Source organism: Lepidochelys olivacea (genome assembly GCF_965140295.1).
Source record: "Lepidochelys olivacea isolate rLepOli2 genome assembly, chromosome: 8".
In the NCBI taxonomy this organism is placed as follows: domain Eukaryota; kingdom Metazoa; phylum Chordata; order Testudines; family Cheloniidae; genus Lepidochelys; species Lepidochelys olivacea.
In genome coordinates, this window is record NC_140418.1 from 79,435,106 (window position 1) to 79,450,731 (window position 15,626).

Genomic DNA, 15,626 nt, shown 5'->3' on the forward strand with positions numbered 1-15,626 from the left:
TCCACACCACCAGCACATTTCCCTTCGTAGTAGACACCTTCAGGCCACTCAGCATCGTCTCCTCCCTGGGCTGTAAACTGACAAACCTTTAATTCTCTGGAATAAAAGGGCTTTAGAGAATTAATATGATACACCTTAGGCTTTCGGTTGGAGGTGGGGAATGCTATGAGATAATTAACAGCTCCCAGGCGCTCCTGGACCACGAATGGCCCTTCCCACGATGCTTCCATTTTATGGGCCTGGAGCGCCTTTAAGACCATGACCTGGTCTCCTACTTTGAAGGAACGCTCTCTGGCATGTTTATCATACCAGGCTTTTTGCTCTTTTTGAGCATCCTGTAAGTTTTCTCTAGCAAGGGCTAAAGAGGTTCGGAGGGTGTTTTGTAGGTTGGTTACAAAGTCCAGAATGTTAGTTCCTGGAGAAGGTGTAAATCCCTCCCATTGCTGCTTCACCAACTGCAATGGCCCCTTAACCTCACGGCCATATACAAGTTCAAATGGGGAAAACCCTAAACTGGGATGTGGTACAGCTCTGTAGGCAAAGAGCAACTGCTGCAATACTAGGTCCCAATCATTGGAGTGCTCATTTACGAATTTACGTATCATGGCCCCCAAAGTTCCATTAAACTTCTCCACCATGCCATTTGTTTGATGATGGTAAGGAGTGGCAACCAAGTGATTTACCCCATGAGCTTCCCAAAGGTTTTTCATAGTTCCTGCCAGGAAATTAGTCCCTGCATCTGTGAGGATGTCGGAGGGCCAACCTACCCTGGCAAAAATGTCTGCTAGTGCCTGGCACACACTTTTAGCCCTGGTGTTGCTTAGAGCTACTGCTTCCGGCCATCGGGTGGCAAAATCCATGAAAGTCAGTATGTACTGCTTTCCTCTGGGTGTCTTTTTCGGAAAAGGACCCAGAATATCCACAGCTACTCGCTGAAATGGAACTTCAATGATGGGGAGTGGCTGGAGAGGAGCTTTGACCTGGTCTTGGGGTTTTCCCACTCTTTGGCACACCTCACAAGACTGGACATAGGTAGAAACATCCTTGCCCATTCCCTCCCAGTGGAATGACCCCCCCAAACGGTCTTTGGTCCTGTTCACCCCAGCATGGCCACTAGGGTGATCATGGGCTAAGCTCAAGAGCTTGGCCCGGTATTTAGTTGGAACTACCAACTGTCTCTGAGGATGCCAGTCTTCCTGGTGTCCCCCAGAAAGAGTTTCCTTGTATAAAAGTCCTCTTTCTACAACAAACCTGGATCGATTAGAAGAGCTGAGAGGCGGTGGGTTGCTCCGTGCCGCCGTCCAAGCTCTCTGGAGGCTTTCATCTGCTTCCTGTTCGGTCTGGAACTGTTCCCTTGATGCTGGAGACATCAGTTCCTCATGGGATTGTGGACCTAGGCTTGGTCCCTCTGGAAGCGATATAGGGGATGGAGCTGTTTCTGTTGACTGTGAACCGCTCTCCGCTGGTGTACTATGTTGGGATTCAGGCTCCGGCTGAGCCTCTTGTGTAGGGTTATCGGCTGCTGCCAGTTCAGGTTCGGTGGGGCCCTCTGGTGTTGAGGTTGCAAGTACTGGATTCAGTGCTGACACGGGGTCTGGTGTTGGTTGTTCGGCTGGTTCCGGTTCTGGGACTGGTTCCGTCTGGGTCTCTGGGACTGGATCCACTACTGCTGTTGCAGACATTGGCCTGGGGTCCAGGTCCATCACCTCTGACTGGGTCTTGATAGAAGTTTCCGGAACAGAGCTAGGCCTCACGGCTTGTTTAGCCTGGTTGCGGGTGACCATTCCCACCCTCTTGGCCTGCTTCACATGATTGGCCAAGTCTTCCCCCAACAGCATGGGGATGGGATAATCATCATAGACTGCAAAAGTCCACATTCCTGACCAGCCCTTGTACTGGACAGGCAACTTGGCTGTAGGCAAATTGAAAGAGTTGGACTTGAAGGGTTGAATCGTCACTTGGATCTCTGGGTTGATTAAATTGGGGTCCACTAAGGAAGCATGGATAGCTGACACTTGTGCTCCGGTGTCCCTCCACGCGGTGACCTTCTTCCCACCCACACTCACAGTTTCCCTCCGCTCCAAGGGTATCTGGGAGGTATCTGGGCCTGTGGACCTCTGGTGTGATTCCGGTGCAATGAACTGTAACCTGTTGGGGTTCTTGGGGCAGTTGGCCTTTACATGCCCCAGCTCGTTACATTTAAAACATCGTCCAGCTGACGGGTCACCGGGGCGAGGTGGGTTGCTGGAGAACGGGGTGGTGGGACGATAAGGGGTCTGGAGGGTTCTTTGGGAGGTAGGTGGGGCTTTGGGCGGCCCCCGGTAATAGGGTGTGGTCTGGGGTGGTCCCTTCTGGTCTCCGCTCCAACTGCGACCAGTTTTCTTCTTCTCTGCCACCTCCACCCATCTGGCTCCAATCTCTCCTGCCTCAATTACAGTTTTGGGTTTCCCATCTAGGATGTATCTTTCTATTTCCTCAGGAACACCCTCTAAGAATTGTTCCATTTGCATTAGGAAGGGCAAATTTACTGGAGATTCAACACTTGCTCCTGATATCCAGGCATCCCAATGTTTTACAATGTGGTAGGCATGTCGGGTAAATGACATGTCTGGTTTCCACCTTAGGGCTCTGAACCTCCGACGAGACTGCTCGGGTGTTATCCCCATTCTGACTCTCGCCTTGGATTTAAACAGTTCATACTTGTTCATGTGTTCTTTAGGCATTTCAGCTGCCACCTCAGCTAAGGGTCCACTGAGCTGCGGCCTCAGCTCTACCATGTATTGGTCAGTAGAGATGTTGTACCCAAGGCAGGCCCTTTCGAAGTTTTCTAAGAAGGCCTCAGTATCATCACCTGCCTTGTAGGTGGGGAACTTTCTGGGATGGGAAGTGGTACCTGGAGAAGGATTGCTAGGGTTTGTTGGTATATTCTGCTGGGCCTTTATCCTCTCCATCTCCTCCACATGCTTCCTCTCTTTTTCCTTCTCCTCCTCCTTCAGCCGCATGAGTTCTATCTGTCTTTCATGTTCCCTTTGTTTTTCCTCAGCCTGAAATTTGGCTAATTCCAGCTGTAGTCGAGCTGAGGATTTGGCCATTCTAACCTCTCTGTTTTTAACTAACTTTACACCCGAGGTTTAGAAATAAACAAACAAAACTTGGCTGTAAAATTTTGCTGTGCTGGAATAGAATACCTATTCTCTGATAGTGATTGTCAGCCTACAGAAAAAGACAATTCCCTTGTCTCTGCTCTGGGCCCAAATTAAAGCAAAAAACCTCCAACTACTTGGAAAACTGCTTACCCAGCCCAAAGAAAAAAAAAATTTCTTTTCAAACCTGTGCTCCTTGTAAAACAAAAAAAAAAATCAAAATCCTAAAAAAAAAACCCTGCCACTTTTGTCTCCAGGCAAATGGGTAGAGCACACACCCCCTATTTACTTTTAGGAAGAAAAGAAAAAAAAAAAACCTCTGGGTTGGAAGACTGTGAATTTCCCTGCAGGAGTTAAGTACCCTGCCTCCAGGCAAGAAAACCTGCAATTCACAAGATAATCCCCTTTTGTCTCTGCTTGGCCACAAAGCAGAGAGAAACCAAGCTGCTTTCAGTTTCAAAGCTGCCTTCTGGACTTCCTAAAAATTCCTTTTTAAAATCTGTATTTCTAGTTCAAAAAATCTCAACTGGATCTCAAAATGATTTCAGGTTAATCCCACCACTGTGCCACCATGTCAAGGTTCCTCCCCCACTCTGAACTCTAGGGTACAGATGTGGGGACCTGCATGAAAAACCTCCTAAGCTTATCTTTACCAGCTTAGGTCAAAACTTCCCCAAGGTACAAAATATTACCCCCGTTATCCTTGGAATGGCCGCTACCACCACCAAACTAATACTGGTTACTGGGGAAGAGCTGTTTGGACGCGTCCTTCCCTCCAAAATACTTCCCAAAACCTTGCACCCCACTTCCTGGACAAGGTTTGGTAAAAAGCCTCACCAATTTGTCTAGGTGACTACAGACCCAGACCCTTGGATCTTAAGAACAATGAACAATCCTCCCAACACTTGCACCCCCCCTTTCCTGGGAAATGTTGGATAAAAAGCCTCACCAATTTGCATAGGTGACCACAAACCCAAACCCTTGGATCTGAGAACAATGAAAAAGCATTCAGTGTTTTACAAGAAGACTTTTAATAAAAAATAGAAGTAAATAGAAATAAAGAAATCCCCCCTGTAAAATCAGGATGGTATATATCTTACAGGGTAATTAGATTCAAAAACATAGAGAACCCCTCTAGGCAAAACCTTAAGTTACAAAAAAGATACACAGACAGAAATAGTTATTCTATTCAGCACAATTCTTTTCTCAGCCATTTAAAGAAATCATAATCTAACACATACCTAGCTAGATTACTTACTAAAAGTTCTAAGACTCCATTCCTGTTCTGTCCCCGGCCAAGACGACTACAGACAGACACACAAACCCTTTGTTTCTCTCCCTCCTCCCAGCTTTTGAAAGTATCTTGTCTCCTCATTGGTCATTTTGGTCAGGTGCCAGCGAGGTTACCTTTAGCTTCTTAACCCTTTACAGGTGAGAGGAGCTTTCCCCTGGCCAGGAGGGATTTCAAAGGGGTTTACCCTTCCCCTTATATTTATGACAGGTGCCCCAAGTACTCCTCATTTTTTAATTAATGTGGCAATGATTATAAGAAAATGGTGCATTGCTAGATTCAGAATAGGTTTCTTTTATGGGTTCACAGCCACACTACAGTGGCGTTTTTTCAATGTTGTCCAACATGGAGACACACAGATGGCAACTTCTCTTGATACCTGAATACATACATGTACATGTTAGTTAGAGACACTGGGATAGTAGCTGCCTGGTTAACAGATTACCACCAGATGCTTGAGGAGAATATAGTTTAAACTAGGTTGGATTACTTGGTGAGGCTGATATCTGTTCTTGCTACCCTAGATAGAAGCTATCCAATGGAATACCTGGAAAATTCTGTTCTGAATGCATTTTTTCATGTACACTACATGCACTTATTGTGGAGGATGAACAGGGGACTGAGTGTAACAGAGTTCATTCTTATTCTTTTGGAGGCAACACTTATTTTGAGGCAATTTTTTGTATTGTTTATTTAGGACCCAAACCTATAATAGGGACTGATGATGAGGTCCTCATCTTTTCACAGTGAGAATCCAAGTGAGCGTAAGGGCCCATGCTAATGAATCCTGTTAACACATAGTGGGGCTTTAATAACAAGCTGTCTGTTTTTTAGGTATTTAATGGATTGGGGGTGCCCAGTTCTCAACATTGAATGTCTTTAACGCCGCTTGGCTATCCCACCCCGCTTACTGCATGCTGCCATGCGGCCTCCTGAATTCAGTAGCAATTTTCAGTGTTTTTGATACTGCTGCCTCTCCTGCCCTGCACAGTACCACATACTAACACGCACTGCTTGGTGACAGGCTTGCTCTCTAACCAATGCCAAATACAGCATTTACTTCATTATGAGTGTTTCGGTATGAATGGAATTTAAATAAAACTCTCCACAGAAAATCAATTACGTCACTTATTCCCTCTTCCAGGTTTTACACATTTGTTCCAGGAGTTGCATACATGTTTGGATTTTCCCAAAGGGAACAGAACAATCCCTCTCAACAGGCTACTCTGGTTGTGGCTCTAACTTCTCCAAGAACCTGTGATGTTGCTCTCAAGCTACCTGATGTAATATTTTACTTTTTTTATTTTTTTTAAAATAAAAGGTTTGCCAGAGAATTTAGCGCTCACAAAATTGAAGGTTAAGAGTTTTGGCTTGAGCCAAAATATTTTTTTCAGTTTATATAAACAGGCATAAACTCCTATTCTACGCTCTTGCTGCTTTTACATAATTTTGTTTCATAATAAAAATATCTTGTAATTGACTTTTCCCTACTCAAATGAATAAAAAACAAATCAGCAAATAAAATAGTGCCAGCCTAACAAATACACAAAGAAACAAACAACTAACAAAAAACAGTTCAGCCTTCAGAGTACCACCTCCCCAAATATCCGGGAAGAGAACAGCATGCTTGGAAGGTTGACAAATCCAGGCTCTGTTGGGCCAAGAACAGGGAGAACACATTACTGTTGAGGACCCCTGACAGATAATGTCCTATCAGCAGCCCTTTCAAAATGATATAGCTCCAGTCTGAGGCTTCACTGATCTTGACTCTGGTAGTTCAGACCTGGGAAGTTTCTCTCTCATGTAAACAGGTCCCAAGCCATTTGGGCAGTGGAGGTCTGTGGTATATGTTTCCTCAAAGAGCTCCATTAATGAACCTCAGAGCTAATCTACATCACCTTTTGTTATTCCAGAGACTTCATATGTACCACCTGTGCAGTCAATTTGTAGTGTAGACAAATAGGGACTTCCATTCCTTTTCACTTGTGACCCATGTAGATTTCGATCAGTGAAAAGAAAATGCATAACACAGCCCCCTTTGAATAGTACCATGAAAATATTGGTTTTGCAGAAATTTGGCATAGTCTATATTCTAATCTGTTTTCTGTTTCCTTTTCAGTTCACAATTTATGGCAGAGACATTAGCCTTCCACTGCCACTCCCTTTAGATCCACATATATCAACTTCAGTGCTGCAGTATCCTGCTTGGAATTTCTTCACTAAAATACCATCCTCAGTCATTGACAGTCTTAAAGGTCAGTAATTAATCATCTTCAAAGGCATGCACTAATATCCTCATTTTTTTTCATTACTTGGAATTATTTTACATTTATTAAAAAATAAATTGAACTGCAAATAAAAACTTTACATCTATAATCAAGGTGAGCTAGGTTGCATAGGTGTAAATGAGAGCAGAATTTGGCTCAGTGTACCATATGTTGTACTAATGACTACAAATATTCAAATCCAGGTCAGGAATTAAGGTTTGCTTCTGCCCATTGACAGCAGTGAAAAACACACATTCTCCCAAATTTGCACATTATTTTGTGTCAGATTCATTATCTCGTAAGAATCCTGGGATAAAATTAGATTGGAACGTATGGCCAAGATTTACAAGTGATTAATCATTTTGAGTACTTCAGTGTTTGGGTAAGCAGCTTTAGACTCCTTAAAGAGCACCCAAAATCACTTCTGCAAATCTTGGCCATAATCTCACCTCCTTTATTTGTGTTTTTAAGGGTTTACTTTTTCAATAATGAAATATTAAGGACCCAGTTGTGCGATCCTTTCTCAGGTAAAATCTTCAATGAAAAGGCCAAATTATGCACTGGTGCAAAAGGACACAATTCAACTGAAGTCAATAGATTTGTATCACAGGTGAATTTGTCCCAGTGTGGAGGACTGCAGAATTGGTCTCTACATTTGTTTCAAAAACTTAATAAGAAAACATATAGGAGCCAATTCTGCTCTCAGTTACACGAGCGTAAACCCACTGGGACAAATTCCCATGATTTTACTTTATTGAAGTCAAAGCTGATTAGAGCTGGTAGGAAAATTTCTGAGAGTGCCATTTCAGTGAAAAGTGTTGGGGAGAATGCTGATATTCTGAGGATTTGGTTTTAACCAGCACTAATCCAGATAAAACTCAGTATAATCAATAAACCCATATAAGATGTCATATACTCTGTCATGGAACTCCATCTTCTGGTGCTACTTCTCTGAAGTCAATGATGTGGTAATTATTATTAACATGGTGAGATAAATTCTGCTCTCATTTACATCACATCAAGGTTACTGTGGTCAATAGGCCAAATTTATAGGATTGCACCAGAGCAAGTAAGAGCAGAATTTATCTCAGTGTTCGTAATGGTCATATTTTTGCTTGCCTGTGTGCAGTGCTGGGCCAAATGCTGCTCTCACACTGGAGCCAATATGAAATTATTCAATAGAATGGGGTTACTTTGAATTTATGCTAGTGTCGGCAAGAGCAGAGACTGGCCGAACAAATTGAAAAAACAATTACTACATTTGAACACCTAAAATGAAAAAAGCTCACTAATGGTGGGCTTTTTTTTCAGGTCATTGTTCAGTCTCCCAAAACATGATCACAACCTTCAATGAAGTTGAATTCAACTACTCAATGCCTGCAAATTGCTACCATGTCTTGGCCCAAGATTGTAGCCCAGAACTGAAATTCCTGGTGATGATGAAGAAAGCTGAAGAGTCTGCTGACCTTAAAGCAATCAATATCAAACTTGCAAGTCAGTAAGTAATTCCAGAGAATGTGGCAATTAGATGCTACAGTGATCACAAGGGAATTTGAGGATTAATGGGGATTGATAATGGCAGAGGGCCCATCCAATGGCTATTGAAGTCAATTGAAAGACACCCAGAGCTTTACACCTGCAGGTCACTTTTTTAAATGCAACTGAGGTTTGTACTAACCAAAAATCTTTAGCACCTGACAGCTGTTCATTAAACTATGAGAAATTAGTTGGCTGTCTCAGTCCAGTTCTTAGGGAGCAAGTACAAGGATTGCAATTATACTAGTTAGCATCCTGCTTGACAATCTCGGCAGAGTGGACACGTTTGAATGTAGGTGGAAACTGAACTACTCTCTCATTTTAGAGGTGATCCGTTATTTGATGCCTAATGTTCCACATCCATAATCAAGTCAGTTTAGAACACACATTGTCTTATATTGCAGCAGCAACTGTGCAGAATTGCACACTGTAATAGAAAAGTTTGATATTATAATGTGTGTATGATTATGTACCACAAAAAACAATAAGGGAGAGTTGTCCTTTATTTCCTTGAAATGTAGGTGGTCTCCTCTAGTATAAGGTATAAGTTGGGGCAGTGTAGGGAAGCTTACAGTGTGCTGTACCTGTTTTGTGGCAAAATAAAAGGTTGCAGGCTCCAAGTCTGTCCATCTAGCACAGTGGTTCTCAAACTTTTGTACTGGTGACCCCTTTCACACAGCAAGCCTCTGAGTGTGAACCCCTTTATAAATTAAAACCACTTTTTTTATATTGAACATTATTATAAATGCTGGAGGTGAATTGTGGTTTTGGGGTGGAGGCTGAAAGCTCACGACCCCCCATGTAATAACCTCGTGACCCCCTGAGAAGTCATGACCCCCAGTTTGAGAACCCCTGGTCTAGCACCTTTTGCACTAGGGGCGTTCTCTGTGACAGTGGAGAATTTTTCCATTCCCTTGTCATTTCATGCATCCTGGAGGCGTTCCTCTAGGAAACATCCACCAACTCCTCACAGAGCAGTGGGTGCTGTCTGGGGTTCCCTGCTCGCTGTCCCCATACAGTGCCCTTGTTTTACACTTTGGACCTGCACTCCCATTCCTGTTTGTATTATGTTTTGTCCCAAGTAATCATTTGTATCCTGGATCTTATGGTCCCTTTCTCACCTGATGGGGATGAGCCTTTAGTTTGGTGGGCTCTGCCTACTGCTCCCTAGAATTCAAATAGGCTATCACCTTTCAGGAGTGGTGAACTCATTTGGGAACATTTGAAAAAAGTGACTGAATCTCCATTCTTATGGTTCATTTTTATTTTAAAGTGGTAATTTAATAAGGAAACAGTCTTTTATTTTCTGACTCTGTTAAAAATTCTTATTTAAACATTATGAACAGTGTATCATGATTGCTAAAATATTTTGGGGGAACTAAACTGTTTATGGTAAATGTAATGTCTAAATAAAATTTTAAAACATATTTTTCCTGGGGAAAAATGCTACAATATGCAGTATTTTCAGATAATTAGAGAGATCATAATTTTGCCACAGAGAACCCAATTTTCTTGTGGAATGTGGAGCACCAGCAACTCACTTTAATTATATAGAAGTATCTGTTTAGCTTCTATAGTGTGTTGGGGTATTTCACTTCAGGGTGGTAAAGGAACTCAGGACCCTGCAGGGTCAGAGCTACAGTGTTTATGAATTGTGAGTTAAGTAGCACAAAAGGGAAACATTCCTTTAAACCAGGGGTGGGCAAACTTTTTGGCCCTAGGGCCACATCTGGGTATGGAAATTGTATGGCGGGCCATGAATGCTCACTAAATTGGGGGTTGGGGTGAGGGAGGGGGTGAGGGGTGTGGCTGCAGGCTCTGGGGTGGGGCCAGAAATGAGTTCAGGGTGAGGGAGGGGGCTCCGTGCTGGGACAGCAGGTTAGGGTGTGGGGGGGTGGTGAGGGCTCCGGCTGGGTGTGCGGGCTCTGGGGTTGGGCTGGGGATGAGGGGTTTGGGATGTGGGAGGCTGGGACTGAGGGATTCGGAGGGCAGGAGGGGGTTGGGGTATGGGAGGAGGTCAGGGGGGCAGGCTTGAGGCAGTACTTACCTCAAGCAGCTCCTGGAAGCAGCGGTATGTCCCCACTCCAGCTCCTAGGCAGAGGCACGGCCAGGCAGCTCTGCGCGCTGCCCCATCTGCAGGCACCGCCCCAGCAGCTTTCATTGGCTGCAGTTCCCAGCCAACGGGAGCTGCAGGGGCAGCGCGCGGAGCCACCTGGCCGCCCCATGCATAGGAGCCGGAGGAAGGACATGCTGCTGCTTCCAGGAGCTGTGCAGAGCCACAGCGCATGTGGAGCGGGGCAAGCCCCTGACCCCACTCCACAGTGGGAGCTCGAGGGCTGAATTAAAAGATCTGATGGGTTGGACCGTAGGTTTGCAGGCCTTAGTTTGCCGACCCCTACTTTAAACTAATTTTGTTCTGTTTTTAAAGTGACATTGACATGTATCCTTCAAATGGACTCATCCAGCTGATGATTAATGGTGTTCACACCCCAGCACAGATTCTCCCATACACATCTAATTCTGGTACGTGACACAGAATATTTTATATTGCATTTAATCTTTCCTGCTATATATTTGAAGAAGAAAGAGGGAGAACCACACCAGGCAGGTCAGCCCCATAAATGTAGCAGCAGTATTTTAATTAAAACCCAACAATATTATCAGACTTGTGGCTGGGGAATAATATTTAAGAGCGTGGTTCTGCAGAACTCTCTCAGGATAAAATTCACCCTGATCTAGAGAGCCTGACTAAGGCCCTCGGCACTACTTAAGAATTCCATTGGCGGTAGGCAAGGAACAGACAGAGCATGACAGAGGAATGTGTACAGGGTGGCCTGTGCACCCTCTGCATGCCACACTGTGATTCTTTGCACTGGCTCCACCAAGACTGTTTTGGGGGGCAGCAAAAAAGATGGGCAAAAAACAGGGACACTGGATCTGCATAATCTTGCATCCCGAGTTTATTCAAAAACATAAATATATTGTTTGGGTAAAATGAAACTTTTCATTCCACCCAAAATGAAAAGGTTTCAAGCATTTGTAAACATTATTGATTTTTTTAAAATGAAAATTGAAGATTTTGATTCAAAAAGTCATTTTAAATAAAACATTTCATTTTGAAAATGTTGAAACCAAACGTTTTGATCTTTTTCTTTACTTTTTTTCCTGACCAAAACAGTTTGGCAAAACTGACATGGATTTGTTAAATGTTTTGGTGAAGCCAAATCTGCATTTTTTTGCCCCAAAAGTTTTTTGTACAAAAAATTAGCCCAGCTCTATTTGTCGAAATGGAGCAATGGAGTTACAGCAGCTATAGTATTGCAGCATCTTGGCTAACATATTGGCCACCGTGTGGGGTGGGGAGGTGTTGCCAAGTGTCTCTGGGATTCTGCCAGAGCAGCGGTCATTTTTAATTGTGCCCCATTCCTGTTCTGCATGCCTGGACTCTAGGCAATTGGCACAATCTGATCCCATATTTTTTATTATAGTTTCCAATATTTATGTTTTCTGATTTGGGGGTGTTTGTTTGTTTGTTTGAAACAAATAATGGCTCACTTAAACAGTTAAAATGGATCATATTGGTGTTTTAAAAATTATTTCCCACAAATTATATTAAAAAATTTGCTTCTTTCTGTGGCATGCAGCCAGAACAATGTTAGGGCATGCCATTCCTCTCCATAGACAACTGTCATCACTATAGGAATTGTACAGTTTGACTGTATTCGGTGTATATTTTATAAACAGCTATTCTCAAATTGATTTAATATGTAATAATTACTGTGTTATTCCCTGATCCTGCAATCAGATCTCTTGACAAAGACCCTCATTGGACCTGCTTGCAGGATCAGAGCTTCACAAAACAATATTAATTTGGCACCTTTACTTCTTTGGGGGTTTGTACAGGAGCTGAGGTACTCATTTGCCAATCTGATTTCAGGATTGAGGTTTTAGAGACTTGTCAATTTAAGAGCCTGATCCAAATGCCATTGAAGTTAACAGGAGACTCTTCCTTAAATGGGAGTTGGATCAGGCTCTAAAAGAGTGACTTTTGCCTTCAAAGAAAGATCAATTTGCTATTATGTTGCAGATGCATACATACTGATCAGCAGTGAGAAGGACGGCTTGTCAGTAAAAGCCCCAGAGTATGGCATAGATAAACTTTATTATGATGGACATACACTTAAGGTACAGTACTTTTTTCTTCACTGTTAGTGTTTTTGTTTTTATAAAATAAACATTTAAATTGACCTTTCCTTTGTTTTCATACAGATTCAAGTTGGTTTCTGGATGGCTGGAAAAACATGTGGTATTTGTGGAAAATATGACGGCGAGAGTAAACAGAAATATCAAATGCCTAGTGGCTATGTGGCTAAAGATGCAGTGAGCTTTGCTCATTCTTGGATTCTCTCAGAAGAGCCCTGTGCTGGAGGTATGAAGATTCTAAAATATATTTGTGCTATTACCATAAGTCACAAGTGAATAGCTTCAAGAACAGCTACAATATTTAGATATATGTGCTATGCTGGATCCAAGTTCTAAAGCAGAGGTGGACAATAGAGTACCTGACAATCTGCTACGAGTGCATGCTTTTCACTATCAATGTGATTGGTGCTCACAGATAAAAGAAAGTACATTTTCTTGAGATTGGTAGTTTATTGCAAGGTCTTGCGTTGTTGCATTGTTATACCAGGTTAGTGTTTTATCATGCATCTACATGAGGGATGTGTGTGTGCTAAATCATATAAACACAAAAATGACTTTTTGCAATGTAAGTCAGGTAAGGACCAGTAAATGCCTATGAAAAACAGATATTCTTTAAAGGCATTTTATTGGACATATCTTCATTGCTGATTTGTATTCTGCTACTTTCATGTTTTTATTGTCTATCAAAAATATAAAGTTTCTCTCTCCTAATTACACTAAACTGATTAGGAGCTATAGAGGGACAACATTTTAATGGATAGAGGGTGGGGGCACATGACATCTTGCCATGATGTACAAAAACGTATTAGCAGCTACACCCTGTAAGAAGTCAGAATGCCCACGATGGCCAAAGGCGGTGTGATGTGACATGGAAGAAAAGGAATGTAATTGTGCCCCAAGTTGAGCAGCATGTAGTCCGTCCATGTTGCCAGGAGCAGGTCAGGCATGTGCATCACACTTGCACAAAGGAGCAACCCTACTCTGCAAAGCATAACACCTGCCTTGAGCTGTCTTGGCCTGTTACTGCAGGAGGCCTCTTGTTACAGACATGTAGTTGTTATCCCATTGGCATTCTTCAGGGCAGAATTTAGTGCCTGATCCTCCTCCTCCTGAAATCAATGGTAAAACTCCCATCAACTTCAATGGGAACAAATTTAAAATATTATTTATCACTGATCTAGTTTGTTTAGATCTCTTTGATTTCACTGATTCCTCTATGTAATGCTCAGTTGTAGTTGAGGAAATGTATATGCTTTCTAGAGCTTATGTTTTAAAATCCAATTATTTGACTTCTTGTAGCTTGTAAACTGCAGCACACACTCATCAAAATTGAGAAGCCAGTTGGTTTTGAAAACGTGGCCTCAAAATGCTATTCAGTCGAGCCAGTTTTGCGCTGTGTGAAAGGATGTTCAGCAACTAGAACTGCCCCCGTCTTTGTTGGTTTCCATTGTGTGCCAGCTGGTAAGTCTCAAAACTCCATACTTTTTCAGGAGCTGTATCATGGATGTCCGATTGTTAGACTCTATGAAGACTTAGCATTCCCTGTCCCATCAGCTATGGGAGGAAGTGCATCAGTCCAGGCTACAGCCTCCTTTGACACTGTTATTCATGTTGTTCAAAGAGTTTACCAAGAATCTTCAGCACAAAGAAGAGAGGATGTGTTATTTCTAATGTGAAAAAAGCCCCAAATACCCCCAAACCCTAAATTTTGGGAGGAATAAAAAAGCAGTAAAGTCTACTTGCAGAGCAATGTTACTTCAACATGGGTAAGGGTAGGAGAAGCTAGCCTAAATGATTTTTAAAAGTGTATTGTCTTAAAAAAATAAGATTCCAAATAATGATGCTCATTAAAATGACAAGCTTGACCCTGGAGTCTTTCTGCATTCAAAACTCTCATTGAGTTCAGTGGGAGTTGGACCTGCATAAAGACTGGTTCCTACAACTTTTTTTTAGTTTTTTATTGCTTTGGCCTAGGGTTTTGAGATGTTTGCTTTACTCTTCAAGTAATCAAAATGCAGATTTTGAAACTGTATAATCATGGATAATCCATTTGAATTAGCACATTTGAGTCCAGGGAAAGTATACAAATAACTTTTGCATCACTTCCCCTCCCCCCATTTTCTTATTTTCAGACTCCACAACCAGCTTTGATGAAGAGCAGATTAGGTTAGACCAGAAGTCTGAGGATTTGGAGAACACAGTTGATGCTCATACAATGTGTTCCTGTGAACAACTACAGTGTGCAGCATGACACTACATTTCACAGGGTTAGATACCCCTAATGGTGGGTTTTTTTTTTTGATATATGTATACTCGTTCTCTGCAATTATGGACACACTACTTTGTTTCAGACAGTGAAGGTAACACTGAATTATTTTATAAAATGATTTCTCAATGTAATATTTTAAAATTTTGAAAACAATTCTGGTTACCCTTAATAAATATTTGTACTTTAAATTAAACAGTTGTTCAGGTTTATTTTTTGACTACACATAATTATTATGTCACAGAGAAATAAAACGCTTCATTATATTATTGCGCTATGCAGCAACCTTCAGCCGTCATGTAAAGCTACACTTTTAAAAGTTGCCTCCAGGGCCCAATCCTGCAACTGGCACTGTGCAGGCACCTACTCATGCAGTGCCCATCGCAGGACTGGAGCCTATTTTGTGTGTCCCAGGTTTAGGATAATCAATTTTACACACCCCAAGGCTTCATTTTCATCAGTGCTAAGCACATGCAGTTCCTATGGGCTTACATTTGTGTTACATATTTTCAGTGCCTGTAAAAAGCAGGCCTGGACCTCTTGGGTACCAATAACTGACGTAGCCAAAGTCCGAGGCTATGTTAGAGTAAATGCTCCGTGGGGCCTGATTCCCCCTGGCATATCTCCAGCTCCAGTATTGCCAGGCACCAAGGACGGGGGCAGCAGGGAGCGGGCGACAGTTGACAGCCCGTCCAGGGGTGGCCCTCTCGCCTACTTTCTCTGGAGCCTTTTGCCAAACTACTTGCTCCCTTTGCCTCAGTTTCTCCAGCTGTTAAAAGGGGGCGGGGGAAATAACGGGCCACACTCTGGCAGAGGCACAAGGGCCTCCAGGCTCCCACGGCTAGCGCCGCTCACTGGGCCGGCGGGGGCCTGGCGAGCGGCACGTGGTCCGCAGGAGGGCGGGGCTCGCTGTCGGTCAC

At 42.9% G+C, this 15,626-nt stretch overlaps 1 protein-coding gene across 1 annotated transcript in view; it reads left to right on the forward strand.

The window, feature by feature from the left end:
• LOC311524953 (vitellogenin-2-like) overlaps positions 1 to 12,716 on the forward strand; it is a gene marked incomplete at both ends in the record, with an annotated part of 38,574 nt that extends 25,858 nt beyond the window's left edge. Inside the window, 6 exons of the mRNA XM_084636625.1 lie at positions 5,579 to 5,717; positions 6,554 to 6,689; positions 8,013 to 8,199; positions 10,666 to 10,760; positions 12,325 to 12,422; positions 12,507 to 12,716. Coding sequence (XP_084492751.1) covers positions 5,579 to 5,717; positions 6,554 to 6,689; positions 8,013 to 8,199; positions 10,666 to 10,760; positions 12,325 to 12,422; positions 12,507 to 12,716 — 865 coding nt within the window. The remainder of the gene's footprint in view (positions 1 to 5,578; positions 5,718 to 6,553; positions 6,690 to 8,012; positions 8,200 to 10,665; positions 10,761 to 12,324; positions 12,423 to 12,506) is intronic.
• Positions 12,717 to 15,626: the final 2,910 nt, after the last annotated feature.